General features: G+C 44.3%; 1 protein-coding gene across 3 annotated transcripts in view; it reads right to left on the reverse strand.

Annotated features, from left to right (window-relative positions):
- Positions 1 to 15,631: 15,631 nt before the first annotated feature.
- The window catches only part of DIMT1 (DIM1 rRNA methyltransferase and ribosome maturation factor), a 186,665-nt gene continuing 177,028 nt past the window's right edge, over positions 15,632 to 25,268 (reverse strand). For all 3 annotated transcript variants that reach the window (XM_078675138.1, XM_078675137.1, XM_078675139.1), the window contains 3 exons: positions 23,827 to 23,890; positions 23,348 to 23,454; positions 15,632 to 16,567 (listed from right to left, as the gene is read on the reverse strand). In XM_078675138.1, coding sequence (XP_078531264.1) covers positions 16,525 to 16,567; positions 23,348 to 23,454; positions 23,827 to 23,890 — 214 coding nt within the window. In that variant the 3' untranslated portion in view covers positions 15,632 to 16,524. The remainder of the gene's footprint in view (positions 16,568 to 23,347; positions 23,455 to 23,826; positions 23,891 to 25,268) is intronic.

Below are 25,268 nucleotides of genomic sequence, written 5' to 3' on the forward strand. Positions count from 1 at the left end.
AGCCATGCCTACAACCCACTGGCTGGGGCTAGGTAAGTCACCCCTCTAGCAGGCTGCACTAGCCTCAGGCAAGGGTACAGTTGCATGAGCACTGTACGCCTACAGTGTCCAAGTCCATTCTTAGACATTGTAAGTGCAGTAGAGCCATAAAGAGTATATGGTCTGGGAGTAGGTCATTACGAACTCCACAGCTTCATAATGGCTCTACTGAAACCAGGGAAGCTTGGTATCAAACGTCTTAGCACATTAAACCCACCATGATGCCTGTGTGAGATTTCATGTAAAATGCACTTAGAGGGCATCTTAGAGATGCCCCCTGGAAAACAACCAGCCCTGCTGTGGTTCCTGAATGGCTGCCCACGATTTGCCACCACCAGACAGGTTTCTGGACCCCTGGGTAGAGAGCTTCCGCTCTCTGGGTCCAGAAACAAAGCCCATCCTAGGCAGAGGTGTCATACCTCTTCTTCCAGTATGGAAGTTTCAAAGGTCTGCTGCCTTTGTAAGCTGCCCTTACCTTTTGCTGTCCCTAGCAACTGGCTCCCACCAATTCTGATCCCCATTTTGAGTGGAAGACCAGGTTAGGAGGAGAGGTGTACCCAACTTTGCCAACCCATCCCTCAGGAGGGGGAGGCAAGGGGAAGCATACATCTCAGTCCCCCCATCTTGAAGATGAGGAGACCCAGCCAATTAGGGACAGGCTTATGCCCCCCTCCCACTGGGGGTGGCATCCTAGGGGTTGTACATAGCCCAAGGAAGAGACCCATTGGTCCTGACCTGCACACCTCTGTAAATGCCCCTAAATTTGGTATTTAGGGCAACCCCATGCCTTGCCTCCTCAGATTCGAGGAAGAAAGAAGGAGCACCAAAGAGCTGTGCTGACCCAGAAAGAGGACACCAACTGCATTGGCCCCAGCCCTACCAGCCTGTCCCAACTCAGACCTGCCTATAGCGGAAACCCCAGCATGTTCAGCAGCCCCCCAGAGCCTGGAGGAACTGTCCTGCACTCATCTAAAGGACTCTGTCTCTGTGAGCACCAAATTTGCTCAACAAAGACTCCAACCACAGAATCCAGATCCAGGCGGCTCCGCGATTTTGCACCACTCTGCACATGAAGCTCGTGGCCCAACACCACGAGGAGCTCTCCCCAGTGATTCTGGTCTGGTGATCCCAACCTACCTCAAGCTCCAACCCAATGCCTGCAGCCTCAACCTGAAGGGTCCCCCGACCATGACCAGAGCTGGTAAGAAGGTTGGATGCCTAAAGACACCCCTGCACCTGATGCTCCAGGCCTTGGGTGGCCCAACCAATGTTGTCCAGGCATCCCCCAAGTACCCAACTTACCTTTCCAGCCGGAGGTTGCCTTTAGGAAGCCTCCCTGACCGAGCCTGCAGCATCTTTTTCAAACCGGAGATCTCCATTGAAAATCACAATGCACCCGACGTCTTCTTGACAGTCAGCATCCTGCCTCCTCGGTGCAGCTCCTGAGCTGATTGTTCAGCCCCTGACCGAAGGCCCCATAGGCTAACGTTTGCCTCTGCACTCTGCCTTCCCAGTGCCGCTGGTGGTGCAGTTTGAGTGCCTACTTGAACCTTGGGGAAACATGGTTCTAACCCCCAAAACCTATTCTTGCAGGTCTTTTACTTACCTACAAACCCATAACCTATTTTTCCCATAGGAACTAATGTTGTGATGTTTTGTTCCTAAAAATGTGTTGAGCTGAACTTTTTTATTGATAACAAGGTAACCTTGCATCCTCAGATTCGAGGAGGACCAAAGAGCCGTGCTGACCCAGAAAGAAAAGAACACCAACTGCTTTGGTCCCAACCCTACCGGCCTGTGTCAACTCCGACTTGCCTATAGCGGAATCCCTAGTGTGTTCAGCAGCACCCCAGAGCCTGGAGGACCTGCCCTGCACTCATCTAAAGGACTCTGTCTCCTGTGAGCACCGAATTTGCTCAACAAAGACTCCAACACCAGAATCCGAATTCAGGTGGCTCTGCAATTTTGCACCACTCTGTACAAGAAGCCCACAGACAGAGTTCAAGTGGCCCAACACCACGATGAGCTCTCCCCAGTGTTCCAGGTCTGGAGATCCCGACCAACCTCGAACTCCAACCCGCTGCCTGCAGCCTCAACCTGAAGGGTCCCCCGACCATGACCAGAGCTGGTAAGGTTGGACACCTTAAGACACCCCTGCGCCGGATGCCCCTCGTCCTTGGGTGGGCCAACCGACGTTGTCCAGGCATCACCCAAGAACCCAACTTACCTTTCCTTTCTAGCCGTAAGTCACCTTCAGGAAGCCTCCCGGACCGAGCCTGCAGCATTTTTTTCAAACCGGAGATCTCCATTGCGAATCACAATGCACCTGGCGTCTCCTTGAGTTGACAGTCAGCATCCTGCCGCCTCCGTGTCGCTGGTGGGGCAGCGCCTGTGCTGATTGTTCAGCCCCTTCCCGAAGGCCCCATTGGCTAACAGTTGCCCCTGCACTCGGCGGCCCCAGTGCCGCTAGTGGTGCATTTTGAGTGCCTACTTGAACCTTGGGGAACCCTGTTTCTTACCCCCAAAAACTATTCTTGCAGGTTTTTTTTACTTCCCTTCAAACCGATAACCTCTTTTTCTCATAGAAACCAATGTTGTGATGTTTTTTTCCTAAAAATGTGTTGAGCTGAACTTTTGTATTGTAAACAAGGTAACTTTGCTTTAAATCCAAAATTGTAGTATTTACCCGTCAGTGGTAAACTCTAGTGTGTGATATCTCAGCATTTCACCTCCAATACTCAAAGTAAGCCAAAAGTAATTCCTATGTAATTTAAACTGCTTTAAAATCAAATACAAACCTGTAACAATTGCAATTTTATCCGCAACTGCATGTCCTTGTAACGGTTTGCATTTGAAAGAATTTTCTACTTACCTGTACCAAGTCCTGCTTGTTTCTAGAAATAAAACATAAGAATACCTTTTTTATACTTACCTAATTGGTCTAGATTCTGTCTCTGAGTGTGTCTGTGTAATCAGTCCTTGATGGAGTGAATACAAAAAAATGCTTAACATACCATCCGCATAGGCCTAAATGCTTGGCCACACTACCACACAGAGGGCTGTTGGTGATTATCCAATTTAGCCTATGCTATGGCACTGGACTCTGTGCACAATATACCTTACTTTGCTATAGTATATACAGAGCCAGCTTCTTACATTGGTGGATCAGGAGTAGGGGTCTAAGACTTTGCATTTGTTGGTCTAACTTAGTCAACACCTGATCACAAGACAAGAATCCAAAAAATTACTTTAGTACAATTCATTTTTTGAATTGACTATTTTCCAAAATTCTAAAAGATTTGTTAGGGCCTTGTGTTAAGTCTCTGTAGTAATTGTTTTTAAACTTAAAAGTCACTGAAGTTAGGGGGAAAGTACTTAGAACTATTTGAGGCCTTCTAAAAAGAACCTCACTTTAGTAAAACAATAGGCAACCCAGATAATATGGCTGAGGAGCTCAGCCTCATCCCTTACTCCAACCTAGAGGTTAGAGAGTTAAGGCTTCTCTGTACAGCTAAATAAATAAGAACTGGGTCCAAATCTACTAGAATACAACTCCAGGTGTTTCTGGCAGGGCATGCAAGGGACCACCCCACTACTGAAAGAGAAGAACTTCAGGCAGATGGGGAATGTAGTGAGGATGATGAGGTCTTAAACCACCCAGCTCAACTACTTAGGGAGGATGGGATCTTTATGCCCTACCCTCCAAACGCAAGGAGCATAGGATCTAGATCCTATAGAGATAGGGCTAACTCTATACCAGACAGTGAGGACCACTTCACTGAGGATGAACACATTTTAGCAAAGATGGCCAAAAGGCTAGAGCTAGAGACTAGGCTCCTAGCTCTCGAAAAAGAAAGAACAGAGATGGGCCTAGGACCAATCAACGGTGGTAGCAATTTAAACAACAGATAGAAGGAAGGGTCTTATGACACTAAAACCTCCAAAGGGATTGTCCCTAAATGTGAGGATGGTGATGATATCACCAAGGGGTTCACAGCCATTCAGGGGGCTGAAACAAGTAGTGGTCTCTCCAAAGCTACTAGTCGCCTGTCTGCTTGGAAATGACCTGGAGACCTCATCACGGGCTTAGGTTGAAAGGACACATGAAGCAATGCTAAACATCCCTGAGATAGTGTGTGTGAAAACAGGAGTGCAGTGCCTAGCACAGGGTAAACAATGAGAGTTGGAGCTTGAAATGATGGTTCAACCTCTTAAAAGGAAGAGTAGGAAGACTGGTGACATAGTTTCCACATAGCCAATGGATCAGGACCCCTCTTCTCAGGAAGCGAAGTTGTCAGCCCCAGAGGGAACTGAGCACATGGAACTTGAACCTTAAGAGGTAGAGCTCTTGGGCCCTGTAGGTCCCACTAGGAAACAGATGTGCCTGGGGCAGCAGGTCTGCCCCACTCTTGAATGCCTGAGGCAGCAAGCTGCTGCAAAGGGAGATGTCAGTGGCTCCCACAGGGTCTATTGGGAGGAGGGGCTCCTGCACACTGAGGCGAGAAACCCCAAACCTGGTGCCACTAGGAGAGTGGTAGTGCCTCAGTTGTATAGAGCGTTTCTGCTCACAAAGGCCCATGAAATCCCCTGGCTGTACATCTGGGCTAGATAAAAAACTTGGGGAACACTGGTCATCCACTTTTATTGGACACAGATATCCCAAAAAGTGAAGGAGTTTGTGAACTCTGGTGTTACCGGTCAAGCCAGTGGCAAAACAGGTCGACACCCAAAGACCCTCTTAATTCCACTTCAAGAGGTTGAGGTACCCTATGAAGAGGGTAGGGTGGCTATAGTGGGTCCACTTGAACCTCCCACAGCCACATGAAACAAATGCATACTGGTGGTAGTGGATCATGCCACCCAGTGTCCTGAAGCCATTACCCTTAGGTCTACTACAGCCCCGGTGGCAGCCAAGGCCCTTATTAGTGTCTTTACCAGGGCAGGCTTTTCTTAGGAGTTAGTATCAGACTGAGGGTTCAACGTTATGTCTGCATACTTGACACACGCGGGAGGAGTGTGGAGTGGTCAATAAGTTCACAACACCTTATCACCCACAAACCAATGGCCTTGCTGAAAGATTCAACAAGACATTGAAAGGCTTGATAATGGGACTCCCTAAACAATTGAAAAGGAGATAGGATGTTCTGTTACCCTGCCTGCTTGTTGCCTACAGAGAGGTGCCTCAGAAGGGAGTAGGGTTTTCACCCTTTGAACCTCTGTTTGGTCACCCTGTAAGGGGACCACTCTCTCTTGGAAGAGAAGGATGGGAGAAGCCCCATGATATACCAAAGCAAGATGTGGTGGACTATGTATGAGGCCTTTGTTCATGCAGAAAACATCTACTAATCTTGAGGCCAGAAGCTTTGGTATGACCAAAAAGCTGCACTGGTGGAGTTCTAACCAGGTTAACAGATATGGGAGCCTGTTGCACCAAGGGCTCTCCAAGACAAATGGAGTGGCCCTTACCTATCCTAGAAAAAAAGAACGAGGTCACCTACTTGGTAGACCTGGACAATAGCAGGTCACCTAAAAGGATGATACATGTGAACCGCCTAAAACTCTTTTGTGACAGGGCTGATGTAACCATGCTGGTGGTTACTGATGAGGATCAGGAGACAGAGTGATACTCTCCCTGACCTCCTCTCTTACAACCTCCAAGATGGGTCAGTGGATAGAGTTGTCTATTCAGACACCCTCTCTCTGCCTAACAACAAGCTAATTGCAGACAGGTCCTGCAACAGTATGCACAGCTCTTTTCCTTAACCCCTGGCCAGACCCACTGGTGTACCCATGATATGGACACTGTAGGCAGCTTGCCGGTCAAAACCAAAATCTATTGCCAGTTTGACCGAGTTAAGGAAAGCATCAGGATGTAGGCTTATGGCTAGAGCGGTCGACCTCGAAGCTGGGGAACTGGTTTCAAGTCTCGGCAACAACACTCAACATCCTGTGATTCTGGGCAAATCACTTAATCCCCCCGTGCTTAACAAAAATGAATGTGTTCATCTGTAACGAAACTGGTGCTCATGTAAAGCGCTCTGATACCGGATATCTTCGGGTCTAGTTTGCGCTATATAAAACTCTAAAGAAAAAAATAATTAAATGCTGGAGTTGGGGGTCAGTGAGCCTTCTGAATATCCATGGGCTAGTCTAGTGGGGTCCTAGTCCCTAAACCTCATCCAAAGGGTGGAAAGTGAGAAATGAGGTAGTGTTTGGACTACTGTGGCCAGGGCCAGCGCTAGGCATGGGCAGTGTGGGCAGCTGCCCAGGGCCTCATGCTCAGATGAAAAACAGGGGGGCCGCTTCACTGTGAAAGACCACACTTTCACAGTTAGCCCACCTGCTCTTCCAGGGCCCCTTTCTTCACCCGATCACATGAATGCGAGGTGTCTTAACCTTGCTGGTCAGGGCATGGTTGCATTTCTAGGGGTGCAGGAGAAGGGACAAACAGAATAGGGGAAGCACAGCAACTGGGCCAGCAATTATGTTGGCTCACAGTGTCAGAGGCAGGACAGTGCCTCTGTTAAGCACCGACCATACTAGTCTGCTCTTTCTGCTTTTTGTTTCTAGGCAACAGAAGGCCCCGTTGATTCCAGGATCAGCCGGACAAAGGTAACGAGAGGTGGTTGAGGAGGGAATAGCCAGATAAACTGGCTTTTGTTAACCTTTGCATTACCCATAGCAATTTTTTTCTGTAAATAGGAATGTGCATTTAAAATGTATGTAGAACTGTTGTGGTAGGGTAGTGTTTTGCAAAGTGCCTCATTACTGCTTCGAGGACCAGGAGCGGGGACCCGCCTTCCCTGGGCCTTGAAGCACTGGATCAAGCTGCAAGGTCCAGGTGTGAGTGTTGAATCCCTCCCTGATGGAACGTATGTGTGCAAGTGCAATTGGAAAAAAAAGTGAAAGAGGACTGCCCTCCATAAGGTAAGAGGTACCACTTCTTTATAATGTATGTATTGCAAACTTTTAAGCACTTAATGAAGGTTTTTGAAACCGAAAAAAAATTGGGTTGTTGATTTAAGTCCACGCGAGGGTGGAGGAGGGTGAAAAAGTTAAAACGCTATTTCTGCAGCCTCCAGGAACTTATCGTAATTAATATAAAAGAAGCGCACAGGTGCTTCTGCGTACACCAACCAGTGTTGCCAGATTTTGAGACCCGTCCCAAGCCTAAAGCTTTCATGGTTCAAGCCAAAAATCAGTTCAGCTCTGACTAGTATCAGCCCAAAAACCAACCCAAAGTTGCAACCTTCAAAGTATGAAAAAACAGCCTTCAGGAAACATTCGGACCATAAAGCTAATTTCAATTTAATATGTGTATAATGGGAAGAGTTTCATTTGGCACCTATGCACTTCTGCTATCCTATCCGAATTGTATTATTCATTACTGATTTTGAAGATGAGTCCCCTCTATGACTTTCTAACTGGCACTTCTATCACCACAAATCTAAACCTGGCACTCATGGATGAACTTTAGAAGAGCAGACTATAACCCATCTTAACTGAGCCCAAGTAATGTGGCTCCTAAACAGTACACTTGAACCAGTATATTTAATGGATCTTGCAGGATTATCACCACACAATGATACACATATCAGCCACATATCAGCTAAAAGCAATTCCAGCATGATTGGTTTGGCAAGCTGAAAGGGTCATCACAGTACGACAAGAGGCCCATTCCTTCAAGTTACAATGCCAGGAAGGAGATAATGACATACTCTGATGAGTCCCCTGCCTTCCACTCTAAAGTCCTTCCCTATGACAACTCACTAGGGCACTAAATAATATATATGACCTTTGTTAATGCCTCTTTTGTTGCAGCACAGACTAGACTAAAGGTCCTAGTGTTGGAAAGAAGCAGATGTGTTTGTTTGGGGACCAAATGAAAGCATGACATTTGGAGCAGACAGGAAAAAGACTCCCTTTCCGAAACTCTCCCCCAACATCTCAATACTAATGCTCCATCAAGCCTGCCTACACCATCATCACTCCCCTTGCCCCATCCCATGTCCCATGTCCCTTCCTCATTAGCACTGTTCCACTCACTTTTTTACCTCTGACCTGTACAGTCTAATTTTTTTTGTTTGAACATGTTCTTATTGATTTTTCACAGAGATTTATACAGCATAACACACTGGTAGCCCTAGACATGGGGGTAAGTAGCACTGATGGATAGCAAAGAGTGGTACAGAGAAGGAGACATATCAACAGGCATCATTGTCCAACAGTATGCCACAGTGAGCAACATGAAAGTAGAATCATTTCACAGTTGACTGCAGAAGGTAATTTCAATTTTTAAGCATCCAGGTACACTAATAGCAATTTTAGTAAATGTCCACCAAGTAATGATCCATGAACAGGTGAAGTGGATTATAATGAACCGGGACAACATAAACATAATGTAGGGTGTGCGTGTGAAACTGGAGCACTTTAACCCTTGCCGCCCTTCCACCCGACCCATCCATACACTGTCAGTGTAAGTGAATCAGCTTTTACTCTAAGAGCTGGGCAGTCAGGACAAGGCATGTACACCTGCCAGCGGTACTGCACCACAGCCACAACGAGCATTACATAAGCCAGTACGTGCATGTTCAGGGGTGCTCTCGCCTCCCAAACCCACTGCATCTAACACAGCATTGTGTATGTTTTTTAGTTCATTATTGCATCCCATTTTGTGGCAATGGGTAGTCTGCAAATGTTCAGTGTGTCCTCCCGATGCAACGCTTTCTTCTTTAGCCCAAATCAGTAGGAAGCACCGTCCTGCTAGCGCATGTGGGGCCTCAGGGCCTTCCATCTCCTAGTGATCAGTCTTTTAGCTGTTGCCAGGCCTAAGTCTAGAAAACGAGATGTTACTTTGTGGTTCTTGTTTCTGCTATAAAGGTGTTGGATGCAAGTCTCGGTACAAAAGGGGGTGGTGATGGACGGAGCATCTGAATCAATCGAACACTCACACCCAGTCAAAATATCTGGGTTGAATCCATCACCGTTCTTTAGCCCACTCTGCCACCCCAGTTCAGACATGGCTATATGCAAATCAGTCTGACCCTGTGCCTCATGGGAACAGTGCCCGAACTGCCAAGCCATGTCTTCCCTGGACCGGAAACAAGCTTCCGAGGACCGGTTTCTGGCATTCCAGCCGTCTTCAGCCCGGCTTGCTTGAATCCAGTGGCAAAAGTGAGCAAGGGACTCACGTCTGAGCATACCCTGCCACTCTTATGGCGGCCAAAAGCGGTACAAAAGGGGGTGGTGATGGACGGAGCATCTGAATCAATCAAACACTCACACCCAGTCAAAAGATCTGGGTTGAATCCATCACCGTTCTTTAGCCCACTCTGCCTCCCCAGTTCAGACATGGCTATATGCAAATCAGTCTGACCCTGTGCCTCATGGGATGCAAGTCTCTCATTTGAGAGGGATGTCACATTCTGTGCATCGAGAGAGGGCATCCGTAATTGTGCTCCAATATCCCTGAAGGGAGGGGCAGTCCCGCAGCATGCGAAGGTGGTCTGCATCATCAAGGTGGCAACAGGGCAGTCAGCATCCGTACAATGGAAATATTGGTTAATCTTAGTTGGAGTGAGGTATGCTCTATGTGTGATAAAATACAGGATCTGGCGGAAGCGCATGTTTCCAGGGATATGGGTGGGGCTATCTAGTGCTGCTACCCATTCTGGGTCACTGAATGGTCAGGCTAGGTCTCCTTCCCAGCGGAGCCGTAGTGGGGCCAATGTGATCGCGGAGTGTTGCCTAAGGGAAGCATCAAACCACCGCATGAGGTGACTGCCATGTGGCATCACATGCAACTACTGGAAAGTCAAGTGTTTAGGGGGTTCGTTAGTTATATCTCCTCAACGGATGGTGAGGGCTGCCAGGAGTGAACGATGAAGTAGAAATCAGCCGCGGTGTATCCTGTCCTCTCCAACTAATGTAGCATATGGTAGCAAGGCTCCATCTCGGTACAGGTCACCTATATCTTGGATACCTGCTTCACCCCAGCTGTGTAGTTCAGCTCCTGTGGTGACTGGGTGACCTCTGGGCGTTCCCGGGAGTGGTATGGCAAGTGCATATGGTGTTGTGTTTCGGGTAATGTGTAAACATCTGCGGTAGCATCTGTACACCACTAAGAAATAAAGGCTCAAGTGCAATGGGTTTTTCACAAGGGTGGAATAGGGATAACAGAAAGGCAAGAGACAGGAGTTAACGTGTGGTCGCCGTGTTACAAAGTTGGCAGGAAGCTAGCCATCTGGCCACCCACTGTAGCTGCGCCGCGAGAGAGTAATGTTCCGATGAGGAGGGTTTGGTCATTCAGCCTACCTCTAATTAATATATACCTGCCCTTTGTGTCAGTTTCTACTTCCTCTACTACGTAATGAACTCCTGCCTACACCCATATCATGGTCCCGCTAGCTTGGAAGGAGTAATTAGTGCTATATACTTGCCCTCTCCAACGTCAGCCGAGACGGTCCACCTCCAAGCGGGTCAGGTGAGTTTCCTGGAGAGCAATGCTAGTGGTCCTGCGTTGCAGGTAGGAGTAAATAAGAGTATCTGCGCACCGGAGAATGTATCCCCTCAAATTCCATGTGATCACATTTGCATGTTGGTAGGTTGCTGTCACGGTCCCCAACAAGGGGCACGGAGTGGGGAGGTCCCAGGCGTAGTCTTCAGGCACGCCTCAGCCATGCACCTCGATCCACCAACTGTAGGGCAGCAAGCCAGCACGGCACACATCACCACCTCGCAAGGCCCTAGAGCGGCCTGTATGTCCACGCGCCGCTGGCCATAGAATTTGGTGTGGCCGCGGCTCTCCAGGCACAAGACCTTGGTAAGCAGGCAGTCCCTGACAGTGCATTGCAGCCGCCCTACGTCCGCTACAAAACTGGTCGGCCAGGGTGCACGCTGCCTCCGCTCCAGGACCCGGTCAGCGTAGGGAAGTGGTGCTGTGGCGACCTCAGACGTGGGCCTGAGCCACATTGTTAGCAGTGCCATCTTGGGTAGGATTGCGGCGTGATCTGCCAAGATTTCAAGGTGTATGTCAAGAAACCAAGGTTCTTGTGGGAACAATAGCGTACTATATTGGTACTACAATGCGCAATGGCAATAACAATGGGTCATGTGGATTTCAGACAGAAAGGAGGTAGAGTACAGTGTGATTATTTACAGTTTATATCAAATTCTCAAACGATTTTGCAGATATATACAACAAATGGTGGTTAGTGTCCCCAGTGTACATTTGAACCAAAAAACGGACTGGTGACATGTGTGACATTTACAGTTTGGTTTCCATCATTCAGAAAACGACCATTTCTAGTTCTAAAATTTTTTTCAGACACTGTATTCAGTAATCAGTACTGATACAAGGATTCGTTTTTCATTTATGTCGACGGCGTTCCGACCCTTCCAAGGATGCAGGGTCTCTACAGTAGAGGTGGGTGGAATTTGCGGAATTGCGTTACGCAAATCTCCACGAAACGGTACAAAATCTCTGCAAACATGCAGAAATTCCAAGAACACGCAGAATTACTTGTTCGTGATGCTTTTTTACTGTTCGCAATCGCTGTTTGCGTGCTCGGGGGGGGGGGAGAATATCTCGCAAACACGCATTTGAGAACGCGAACAAGCAAAAAATTTCACAAAGTACCTTGTACTCGGCCTCCTTTCTGTCTGAAATCCACATGACCCATTGTTATTGCCATTGCGCATTGTAGTACCAATATAGTACGCTATTGTTCCCACAAGAACCTTTGTTTCTTGACATACAGTATTTACCCTGGTTCTTTGTGAGTAGGGTTTCCCTTGTGTTTTTCTGATATATCAGATTTCAGGGTGGGCAGCTTCAGAGCAGCTCCCACAGCTGCTGATGGTCCAGCATTGTCTTAATTCATGGGGGATTACGAATTATAATAAGAGGAAAGGACAGGGAGCGGAGTTAAATTGCGTCCGCCATCTTGGCTGGCAAGCCACACCGCCCAATCTGTAGTCTTATTAGGCTACACAGCTCATTTACACTATCATCCACCCTGGGCTTTAAGTAGAGCAGGTCCCAAAACTAACTTTGAAATGGGTCCCTAAAGGAGCCTATGCTCATATCCTTACATTTTAAGGCAAAAGCATGGATGTATTTCTCAGTAGTGCATGTAAAAACAATAAGGTAATCTATGTCTGCAGTCCCCATTTACATTTTACCTTCATTTTCATTTAATCCTTCATTTCCTAAGAGTATTTTTTTTAGATGCATATCTGTAATTTTATGACTCTTCTATAGTGCACAGTGAGTTCAGATTGTGGGTCGGTATTATTACGAAGCACAACTGAGTCCTGTGGAAAACTGGCACACTAGCCAGCCACAGTCCTCACATCAGCCCAGTTGCTATTGATTTTCAACATTGTGCTTACTCCACAGGACATTGGCAAGTAGATTCCAGGTCACTCCTCCTTAGTAACCACTGAAAGTACATGCAGTTCGTTTCTCCAGTTAAAAATGTGAGCAGCAATGAACAGCCCCGCAATGGAGAACGCTGGCTGTATGGTTCAGTGTTAAGCTATAGTATAGCACACTGCACTAAGGAACTACAAACGTGTTTGAAACTGGTTCTGTGGCCTAGTTGTCACCGTTTTATTTGCTTAGTGTGTAGACCTTTTACTGATCTGTGATAATGTCCTTCTCTAAAGTAAAGAACTGCTTGGTCATTCAAGTTAAATATTTTTAAAAGTGTTGTACTGCTTCTTAGTTCCTAATTCTTCACACCAACCTTGACTTTTCAATCGTTCTACGCTGAAAAGAGTCAAGTCTGAAAAGAGAGTACTTGATCATTTAGTTTGACAGTGAATACTGTGAGCCCAGGACACCAGGGATAATTATTACAGATTTCGTTTAGTAATCTCCAACCTCACTGACACCTAAACAAAAAATGCATCACCTCCCCCTGCTCAAACTGCCTCCAATGGTTCTTCACACCAAAATAATAAACTATTGTTCTGCATCATACGAGCGATAGTCCTCGTTGCGTATATGAGCCCTGGAAAACGTCATCTCCACATATCTGTCTATAAATTGACCTCCATAGTGCAATTGTTCATATGATGAACAGCACCCTCCAGAAGCCTATGAAAAGCAAGATTTTTTTCACAAAATCTACACTGCCCAATTTCAGAGATGTCCATTTTAACACTGGATTGCAGCAGCTATATGAAGAAAAATGCAAAGAACTTGTCTAAAATTGAGATATGAGCAAAGCCTGATAGGATTACATCTAGAGTTGTGATAGACTCCTGTCCCTTTCAGACTCCAGGAGTTTCCACTACTCATGGTGTATCATGCTGGCAGCTGCCTCCCAGAGTCAGTCCATTTTTTTCACTCGTTTGAGAAGTATCACAGAACACATTGGAGGTTTTACACATCTGTTTTTCTGAGAAATCTACCGAAAAAGTTCACTTTATTCTACTTCACTCAATAGCTCTATCTTCCGACTAACGACTAAACCTGGTTTGTTGAATTTTACAGAGATTTATCAAATCAAAATGCCTTCTCTCTTAGTAAAAGGAAGGAACCTTCCACTGACCCACACAAAGTGTGTGTGGTGTCTTCCCTCCTCACATTTAGTCTAAAATTTTGAGTTTTGCCTAAAAATATCATTAAAGAACAGAGAAGGTAGCAGGCTACAAGGTAAATTAAAGGACATGAGGGCCAAAGGAGAACAAAAAGAAGACTGAAATGTCCTCAAGATGAAGTCTAAAAAAAGGATCCAGCCTCTCGGAAAGACTCCCACAGAGGGAGATCTGGAGACATGAGGTCGAGTAAAGGTAGCAAGATGCATTATTACCACTATTCTCAGTGGAATTCCTATTCGAGGTCAAAGATCACGACGTTGCAGATTTTGGTCCCGACATATTCATTGTCAAAGACAGGATTGGAATCCACAGTTAAGCATTGTCGCAGGCCCGGGAAACCAATGATGTCAAAACCCTAATCACCGGCGATACAGTCTACATCCTCACTGAACTCTCCGAGGGTGAACTGTGTCATATTTCTCACAGGCCTAAAGATTGATACAGAGATTCGATGTTACCCGTTACTCCTGCTCAAAAGAAAACACTCCTCTATCATCAGGCCTTCCAGGGTTTGTCATACCACCACAATACGCATTACAAGTTCCCTCGCAACCTCTTGATCTGCCTCCACCACCATGAATGGTCTCTTGTTCGACATCCATGTCGTTGATAATGGAGAGGCAGGGAGCCCTGCAATTACCAAAAGCAGGATCTCCTTGTATACTACCTTTACCTCGAGGGAGGTTAGACTCTACAGCTATACCACAACTGATCCATAATCCAGCCGACCACAAGGTCTTAAAACTTTAAAATGTGATTGACAGGTTTAACTTGTGATTGTAAGCGGCAGAGGTATAAAAAAGTTGTAACCATTTAAAGCCTGATTGGCCTTAAAGGGTTAAAACTTTCTTCAAAACTGACTCATGGAAGCTCATGGAGCCTAAAACAGCACAGGAAACTGTTTATCACATCTATACAACGTAAGCCTAAAAGGCTGTGCTTTTCCTCAATTCTTAAACTTGGTGTCATTATTTTATTCAATACTTTTATTTATTTATTTATTTCCAAGGTTTTATATAGTGCTACTGGACCCGGGGGTATCAGAGCGCTTTACATGATAGGTACACAATTACCACAAAATAAGACAATGTGCATTAAAACATGAGTGACATAAAATAGGGTAATTGAATGAGCTGGGGGGTGGGGGGGTGGAGATCACGGGGGGGGGGGGGGGAGTGTCGAAGTTCAGAGGGAGAAGGGAGTGTAGAAAAGGGGAGAGGAAGAATGAGAGGCGGGGAAGGGGTTGAGGAGGAGACGAGAACCAGGGAGGAAGGAGTGTAGAGAGACAGACACCAGTGAGGTTCCGCTCCCCAGTATTTGTTGTGAAGGAGTATTTTCAGTCTCTTTTTGAGGAGAGGGTCGGAGGGGTTGCATCGAAGATCTTTGGGGAGAGAGTTCCGGATCGTGGGGGCGTTCCCAGAAAAAGCACAAGATTGTTTTTTTTTGTGCTAGAGTCCGGGAGGGATTAGGACAAGGGAGTTGGTGCTCCTCACTTTGGCTGTCTAGATTTAATCTACAATCTAGCCTTGGGTAGTCTCTTGCAGGTCATGCAAATTGTATAGACAATTGCACCCTGGATGTCAATTTATGGACAATTATTATTTTGCGTCCCTACATGCAGTGGGGAATTATTATAATATTTATGACTTCAATGAAGATTCCTATGATGCAGAATCAACACTATAATTAACCACACGTTTTATTTATCTATATTCAAAAGGGGTAGAAACACTAAAAGTCCAATACCTATCCTAATTAGTATAATAAAAACAAATGATGGGATTGCAGAATTCCAGTTTTGCACTTCGGAGTTTCAGCAGGAACAAATGAAGGTAGTCGATGTTGACATTTCATTACACTGTATACAATGAGTAAGAAATATTAAAAAGAAAATTTACTTCAATCTTTTCATTAGAAGAGGAATCATTTCGGAATCTTCCTGTACGTTTCAGAAGTTAACATTTCAACACAAGCATCCACCAGATTTTGCACAGAATATAGTGTGTTTATTTTTATTAACTTAAACATTTTCGTAATAACGTCACATCATTTGTTATTGGCTTTATTAACCAATACACTATGGTTCAATAGACCCAAAGTATACAATCATGTTGAAAGAGTAGGTCTTCCAAACGGTGTATGCACTTCAAATATGGAGACATTTGATGTATGCATTTCAATATGGTGACATTTGATACTAACATATTTGACCAATTTGAGCAGGAATGAGTTTCAAGGAGAAAACCATGTTAAAAGTAGCTTAAAAGGATCTTCAATAAAAGCTCGGATCAATTGCCTTCCCGTGTGTTATATGTGCATCCACAGAATATTCAAAATTTGGAGAACCATTGCTTAAAAAAAAAATACGGGGAAAATACGTAATTTGAATTCACCATGGCAACTATTTTGCAGTTGTAACAATAGTGGTGCTACACGACTGCTAAAAAGTTATTTTTCTTCTATCTCTCTCCCATAATTCATCTAGGTTTTACCTGCAATAATTTATGTGGAAAAAATGGTTCCCCCGATTTACAGTTTTGCAGCTCCGTACGAGGGGTAAAGTGCCTTGTAAAAATCGATGGAATTCCATTTCAAGTGTATTTCTCCGTTTGTTCTAATATATTTCTTCTCTGTTCACAGAGCCAGAATGTTGTAGAAGACAGTCTTCTTTATTGCAACTTCTAGGGCATCGTATTGTATTGCCTCTTTAAGAAAAACAAGGCACAACAACCTTCTAATAAATGTCCTGTCTTCAGAAAACATTTTTGTTGGTAAACTGTCATCCTCACACAAAATAATATTTAGATGTTCCCACTATCACAACAACTTCATAGGTTACTGCTGATGTAATTTGTTTCCAATATAAAGGTGCCTCATTCAGGAGAAATGGATGCCTTCGGAGTTGAAACCATGCAGAAGTCTGAAAAACAGAACACATTGCAGTTGGGATTAGGTCGCAGCGTCATTTTATTTTACTGTTTTTATATAGCAAGAAATCATTGGCAATAAGCCATAATCGGAACATTTTTTTAAGAGTCCACCATGCAGCACTAGAAGGGCACATTCCCAAAAGAACACAGTTTAAGATAGGCAGTGTCTCTCTGCGCAGAAATCACAAGAGGTAGAGATGGAAGCAATCTGGAAGTAGCAGACAGGCATGACGGTTCTGCTACTGATACTCTGTACCATTCACCAAAGACAAGGAATGCTCAGTCTTAATGAGTCACACCCTTGAGGAATAATAGAAATATGAACGGGTGCCTCGCCTATAAAAAAAGGAGTAAACGTTGTGTGTTAAACTACAGAGGATAATGGGTCTTAGAACGAAGTCCATTTTGGCTTCTTCGTTGCTCAGTGAAAGACTGAATCCCAAAGAAAAAGGAGCTTATCTCTTGGTCCTGGGAAGAGGAGAGGCAGGTCTGCAAACCACAAACTATACTAGTAATTAAACTAGTAGTCTGACCAAAGAACAGAGGTCACTTTTAAAAGTATAAAGGGCAGACTTGTATAGACAAATTCTGATAAACTATTAACGTTCCAGCTATGAAGACTTCCTAAACTCTAGTGGGGGGAGCATTCAACATCAAACAGTTGAGCAAAGAACAAATCAAGTAACTAGTGTCCAGAAGTCTAATCGCAAAAGAGCACACTACCCTCATCCCCTTGGAAGCACCATGTAAAGAAAGTGGGGCGTGGCTACAACAGTTGAGTCCCAGCAGCTTAAGGAACATGCCCCAGGACGCCACTGAGGGTAGGCACCACCATTATTCAGAGTGTCTAGGTTGTCATTAGTGACGGAACAGGAACATGTGCATAAGACCAAGAGATTTCAGAAGCACAAACCACTCAAACATCAATAAGCTAAACTGCCAACTGGTCTGGACAGAGGTCAAAGGCTAGCAAGAAGGACCCTTGGAACAGGGTGGAGCAGAGGGGACACACCAAGTGCTACTTCCAAAATAATCCATTACTAAAGAAATCAAATGAAATCTCGAACTTTTGTCAGTTCAAAGATAGATAGCCAATCAAATATGCGGTTCTTGACTCTCTTGGTGTATTGTTTATTGCCTACAATAATTTATCATCGGTTGTTACAAGACAGACATATGAATCATTAATATATTTAATAAGTTACGTTCTGCCAAAAGTATCACAAGTACAGAATACATAAGTTTGTTTTAACTCAATAATATTTTTTGTGTAGTGGACTTTGTTGATATGCTAAACATTTTGCTTTTAGAGAGACAAAAGATGAAAAAGCGGTCTATACAAATAACCAAGTACTAAATGTAGGAAAATGCCCTTTTCGTATAATCACCCACCACTTTTTTCTCCAAATGCTGATGGTTACGACTCTGGTAGTGCACTGGAGTCTGTTGCACAGAACCCAGAATCTGTGCTCTTTCCTAAAATGGTTATGGTTGACTTGGTAATCTTAAATTGGCAAAGACATTACCGCCTTTGAGTCCCTAGTATACGGTACTGGGGTACCCAGGACATAGGTGGCTTAGGGGTTCCCAGGGCTGCAGCACGGTTCTGTGCCACCCTGGGTGACACAAGCAAACTACTGACCGCAGGCCTGCCATTGTAGACTGCAGGAGCAGGACAAACTGCCTGAACTCAACTGTGCCCTCATCATGTGAGGCCCGGTCAACTACACTAACTTTAAATATATGCCAGGCACCCCTAAGGAAGGCCTCCTCAGCCCAGAAGGCTGTGTACAGTATATTAAAGGCGAGGACATAAGTGCAAGCCTATATGTCCCTATAGTGATGTTTCTTACTGGAAACTACTGTGTTAGCGGTATATAGGATAACATGGGCTCAAACAAGGGCATTCCCAAGGTTGGCAGCTCCATTATGGTACTGCCAAAATAGGTCATGTTTGGTATCAAACAACATGCTTTCTCACCCCTGACACATCCCATGCCCTGGGTGACATGGTATGCACCCAGGTGGCACCTTAGAGGCTGCCTACCTGGCTGCCCCAGCTTCTCTGTGCTCTGGCTGACCAGCCTGTGCTTTACCGCGCCTACTGCCGCTAAGACAGGATTCTGACCCCCTGGAAGGCAGTGTGATCACTCCCAGGAGGCAGGAACAAAGGCTTTGGCAGGAAGGAGGTCACACCTCCCTCCTACTAATCAGGCTAGTGAAGTGGCACATCAAGTTGGTGAGCTTCAAAGGCTGCACCGCCTAGGATATGCATAACCTCTGACATCCAATGGAGGAAACAGCACATTTGTACCCGGAAGTTAGGAAATTTACTATGCAGGGAGGTGTACATTCCTAGAAGGCTGCCACACTTCCATGGGGAGCCGCCTGGTCTGTGCATCACAATTTGATTTATCCCGTCTTTAGGAATGGCAGAATAGAGAGTTATGGCTAGAAACGGCATACCTACAACCCGGATGTGGTCACATCAGGGGGGATTACAGGGTCCAGCTGCCCATTGGCTACTAGCTCCCACACCCCCCAGTCTAGGATTTAAGGGAACCATCGGACACCAAAACGTCAAATCTGAATAACTTGCATTAAGGAAGGTCCCAGAACAGACCTGTGTCAGCGTCAAGAGGACTTTGGCCCACAGCATCAAAGTAAAAGAGGGATACTTTGTCCCCGTGGCAACAGATTTGGAACTGCATGATGGAGCCTCGTCCTTGCTAAATCTTGGCACTCCCTGACCTGTGGAAGCCTGATATACCCTCAGACTCCTCTGGAATAGTGGCGCTAATCCCCTGCAAACTCCAGGTTAAACAATGCTCTAGATCTGAAGATTAGCTGGCCACCAGGACCTCTGAGGGATCGCCAAATCTAGATAGACTAGTGCATTGTTGGAACTGTAGTTCTGCCATCCATAAAGTTACAGGCAGTTACAGGCAGACACGTTCCGCGGGACCACCGGACATCAAAGTTACTTTTTGCACTACTTGCCACTGTCAAGGCTTGTTGGTCGTCAGTCCAGCAACAGACCCCTTTACTCAACGCTACCTTAAGTGGGAACTTCATCCGACCTGTGACCGAAGTGGTCAACCCCTCCGTTGGTGTCCTTTTGCATCTTTTTCCCCTTAGCATGCATTGTTTCAGTGGTAAAAGCAGCTCTCCCATGGCTCCAGTCCAGCACTATAGAGAGCCAGGACAGGTGCACCCGGGCTCCACAGGCCAGGTAAAATTGAACTGTTGTGGCTTAGTCATGGGACCCACATTACCTTTATCCTGCAGGGGTACAACGAAACTGGACCTGCAAGTGACCAACTGTCACTAGTGTTTTTTCTCATTGACCACAATGTTCAAGTTTCCTGGTATTACTGCAGTGTATTGATTTTCTATTACTTCTAAAATCTATAACTCTGGTTATATGTATGCTATTTTGTTAGTTTTGGTGTATAAACTGAGATAAAAATACTCTCTATTTTTATAAACTGGTGTTGGATTTGTCCTAAGTCGTGTCAATTGCTTATCGTCCATGTTGGTACTGTGAAATGCTAACCACGTTTATCTAGTAAAACCTTACTGCTCTTTGCCACTCTACCAGGACTGAGCTAAGGATGTTTCAGTGTGAATCCAAGGCCCATCTTTGGGGTACTGTGATAGTATTACATGGTGATGACTAACCCCCCCTACACCACACAATACTCCACTTTCATACACCAACCTATAATCAAATAACTTATTTTGGTCTATACGAGGTTACTCCAACGGGTAGCTCGTGAGCTACTGGTAGCTCTCCAGCTACTAGTAAGTACCTCTCAAGTGTGGCGCTCAATCTACTAAATTAGAAACTTTTGCTTGATTCAATTATTGTATGTATCCCACAAATAACAAGGTGATATTTCTTTGTTCAGTCATGCATCATTGGGGAGACTTATTACTCATATTATTACATTTGTACCAGGACCATTGCAGCTATGGTTGTCATGTATTAACCTTGGTTAGGCATTCCAAATTGATTAAACCTTTCTTATAATTACTGCTGGCAACCGTGCCTGATGGAATGAGGTAATCACTGCTAGTAATCTTGTATAGGGTGGCCAGTAATCTCATTTTGCCGGACATGGTCACTATTACAAAACTAATAATATTAGTGGCTTGGGATGATTTATATTTACCATAAGTAGCTCTTATTACAGAAAAGGTTGGAGACGCCTGATTATAATAAGAACCAATGTAGTTTTATGGTGCTAAGCTGTAACAGACGTGGGTAACCAAGACACCCTGCAGCATGGTCTAGTCTTGGTTCTAAATAAATGGAAAAGCCACAGAAAAGCCAGGACAAAGTAAGACATTCGAAGTATGTGTTTTTCTTTCAAAGATCTTGTACTTTTAATTAAATGCAAAACATAAATGGACGTATATAACCCAGATTGGAGTCAGTTGCACCTTGGATTCACATAATGTAAAACGAGAGCTAACTGCATGCCATCTTTTGTTACGGGCTTCTTTGTCTAACATGTGTACCAAGTCAAGGGAGGTCACTTATATCAACATGTAAACCATACCATATAGCGTGTTGTAATCTGTTATACAAGGGTAACATTTTATGCCTGAAACACACTTGATCAACTCAATTTGACACTAGAAAGATTACTTGTTTAGTGCCAGGTAGCATATCAGTCAATGAAAAAATGGCTCTACTGAGTTTTTTACTTAGCTAATTCAATCTGAGGGCACCAAGAATTAGCAGATTAATTGCTTGATACAAACAAAGGAAACATCTAAGAATCAGCATTTGTTCATCAGACAATAATCAACAAAGAATAACAAGATGCCACATGAGTGAGTAGAGTGATGGGGCAGTGAAATAAACATTCAAAAAATGATAATAAACAAGTGTTACACATAAACAGTACAAACATCCATCAGATTGTTATACTGTAAATTGCAGGAGTCCATGATGAGTCCACTATCTCATGGGGATTCCTTTAAAAAGATCAGCAAGACTATCCAAGGGTATAAAAGCATTGATGTTCAGACCCCAATACAAACTAACTTTCCAGGATCATCATCAGGACAATGTTGAAGACATTACATATGTTGCTTCCCTCAAAACTAGAACGATGGTATACAGACAATCAATTTGGTGCGGTCAATAGGAAAAACGTAGATCACAATGAGTTTATGACATTAAATGACCAAACTTGTGCATGGCCGAGAAAAGCTCAGGCTAATAACTTAGCTCTCAAAAGGCAACTCAGCATAAAACATTGTTCTTCGCCAGATGTTGGTGTTAAATCCTGTGTCTGGATTTTAGACTGAGATGAAATATTTGGGCTTAAATTCCAGCTTCCACCTTAGGCCAAATTCAAATCAATAACTGTCTAAGTGGGTGGTGGAAAAGTTTACAGAAACTCTCTGGCCAAATAATCAAAAGGGCATTCCTGGTCGCTAAAACTTAGCTGCGCAGTTGCAGCATTTTCTGTGCCCGGCATCAGCAAAAATATGCATTTAAGAAAAGCCCCATTTGAGGAAGGTGTATGTAGTACTTCCTCATTTAGATCTCCACCTGGGGAGTCACAGTATACAAAACTAATAGTTCCACTATAAACAGGAGGTGCAATAGCAGGCAACCTTGTGCTGCACTACAGTCCAGATCACAACACTTCAATACTGCACAAAAGTGTTAGTATACAAAGAAACCTCAGCTAGCCTATAAACTTGGGGCTATAGTTCAGTTGAGAAATCACCTGAAACAGGAATCCCTAGCTAACAACGTTAAAGACTTTAACCTTCACTCTTCAATACTTTCTCCATAAAATAGGTTAACATGTTTAACCCGGTGTGTGCTCATGACGGCTCCACGCCGTCATCAGTCACGGGTGGCGTGTGCTCATGGCGGCGTGGAGCCGTCATGCCGGTGCCGTTCCACCCACGCAGGACTAATACCCCGCCTGTGCGGGCGAATTAGTGAGTGGGCGGGGTCAACGCCGTCATGAGCACATGACGGCGTGGAGCAGTCATAAGTACGGGAGCGCCACGCCGACCCCCTAGCCCCTGCCGCGCCGGAATTTGCAGGGCATGGAATGGGTTAAAAGAAAGCATAATCTTCCTTTGGTGATGAAACCACACTGGTCTGTGTGTACAAATGCACTATACGTTGCTGCACTCTCCCAATATATTGTTGATTATTTCACATCTCTGTCTAGCATGATGAAGGCTTCTTTAAAATATAGATTTAGGGATAAGCACCATAATTATTCTGGTTTCATATACTTTGAGTAGTGCGTAACCTACCATGGTTTCAGCAAGGATATTCAACAGTCTAAATGCCAGGTCAGTTCTCTCTTTTGCAAATATATGCACATAGAAATCTATAGCCTTTACTTAGCTGCTGCTTTATTAAGTGTAATCAAATGCTGTGTACAGTCGCAGTTACCTGGATAATCAAGACAGCTTCTTTGTAGATTTCTTACTGTTGAGCAGCCTCCAACAGTACTCCCTACTCATGAATGCATTATGGAGTAGCTCTTCAACAGAATCCAGCATAATGTTTTCACACACAAAACGCTATGAACCCAGATATCACACGTTTTGCTCTTCATAACAATGTAATCAGATATGTACAATCTGGAGCCTTAACCCCTTATATTTTAGGCCTTCTGCTTACAAAAAATAGTAAATAGATCACGCTCTTGTGGGAACTATGTTCTTCTAATGAGATAATTATGAAGAAATTAAATAATTAATAAAATCTGTGGTTGATTTACCGAATAAAGTCATCAATATCCATTTGCCGTGAACGCTTTTCACTGAACCGGGTCTCTGTGAGAATGCTTTCTATTTTTTCTGCAATGCTAAACTGTTCAGGAATCAACTGTAAAAAAAAGAAACGATAGATTTAATCACATATCTGCACAGCAAAATAATTTGCCAAGCTTTCTTACACTCCATAAATTCATTCTTCACTAATCACCTGCAATACAAAAATGCCTGTCCTCATAAAGAGGAGTTACTAATAACGGCATAAAATGTTGAATCAAGTCCATACTGACTAGTTTATACATTCATATTCTGAAAATTACCACTTCATCATACGTTGTGAAGTTATTTGGCCATGTGCACACAGCTATTTAACAATATTTCTTAAGCATTTTAAAGGAAACAAGTGCATTCTTATCCTATAAGGCTACAACAAACTGGAATATAATGCATTTTCTATTACCATTTCCTATTTTCTTTTACTTACAATATTATGCAAAGAACAATGAATTCTGTAATTTTTCTCCAATAATTCTTGCACCGCACTGGATCTAAAAAACAAATACACAATGGTAATGCAGCTTTAGTTCAGAAGGTAAAAGATAAATACTGTCTAAGTAAAACAACTTTAAAAAAACACTCTACGCACATTAGTGGCATCGAAGAGCATTACCCAGGATGATATGCAAGGCTGCTTACAATAGACTTGTCCACACTTTGGGCTGACCTCAGAAATCTTTTACTGTCTGTGAGATCTAATGTGATGAGGAATACAAAATATGGGGAGGTACTTGAGGTCAGCTCCTTTCACTCCTCAGTGTGCGAGATTTGAAGATACCTGAAGAAAGTTTCATTCACAATTTAGATTAGCCTACGGAAGACTTTACTCTTCTCTGACCTCCACGCATTTCATTGATGATTAGTTTTATCTGACAGACTAAGGAATATTTTCACTGCAGAATACAGACTAGGGATTGTGCCTGGACTGCCGTGGAAGTGCACTTTTATCATTATGGTTGAGACGCACACCGGACGATCCCCTCAAACTGCAGCTATTCATAGTTAGCCTGTCCTCCATTGCTCCCATATCTGTGCAGGCTGTTTGTGGGATGGCAAGGCTCTTCCTATACGCAAATGAAAGCTGGCTGCTACCTTCCCACTCCCCTCACAGAATAGCTGAGTAAAGACAGGCAGAAAGAACGATGGCTGACCTGCCTGCCTGCCTGGTCGTCATATCTGCAAGGAGTACTTTACTTAACAAGTATGCTCTACATATGGGCTCGCTGCATGGTGAGAAGCATAGTCCAAAGACAGCAATTTACATTTTATTTAAAGCTTAAATATGGCTGGTCTTTTATTACATTTTATATTCTTCAAATAGAAATTAGTTATTTGAGATTATTTTTAGCAATCTTGTTAAGATAACCTAGTTGGATATACAAGTTAATTTTCTTTTCTTTAAATGATCTACTTTTGGGGGCTAATAAACCATTGTAAGGTTGATTTGTCCTTTCTGAAAATGGGGTGCAAATAATAAAATTCTAGCATTTCTGTTGTATTTGTCATTAACAGTCAGTTTAGAGCAGAGGTTTGTCTTGGGCGTACTAAACCATTAGCAGAGTAGTTCAAAGAGCAGCGCCAAAACAATCTATTTGTTCATCCAGCCACTCCTCGCAATATGGCTACTGCTGATGGGCTAGACCTCGTCTTAAGCCTACAGGAGGAAGCAGCCTACCATATCTACTTAGCTCCCTTTCATGATCGACTTCAGTGGATTACAACCACACCTTCTGCTGGAACTCCCTTAAACAGCCCATGAATGCAATGCTGCAACTGGTATTTGACCAAAATGGTAGAACTGGTGCAGCATCAAAGGGGTGGGTGTGGGTGTGTCTGTCTGTCTGTCTGTCTGTAGAGGGATAATGCTTG

This window comes from Lissotriton helveticus, chromosome 2_1 (assembly GCF_964261635.1).
Source record: "Lissotriton helveticus chromosome 2_1, aLisHel1.1, whole genome shotgun sequence".
Classification (NCBI taxonomy): Eukaryota; Metazoa; Chordata; class Amphibia; order Caudata; family Salamandridae; genus Lissotriton; species Lissotriton helveticus.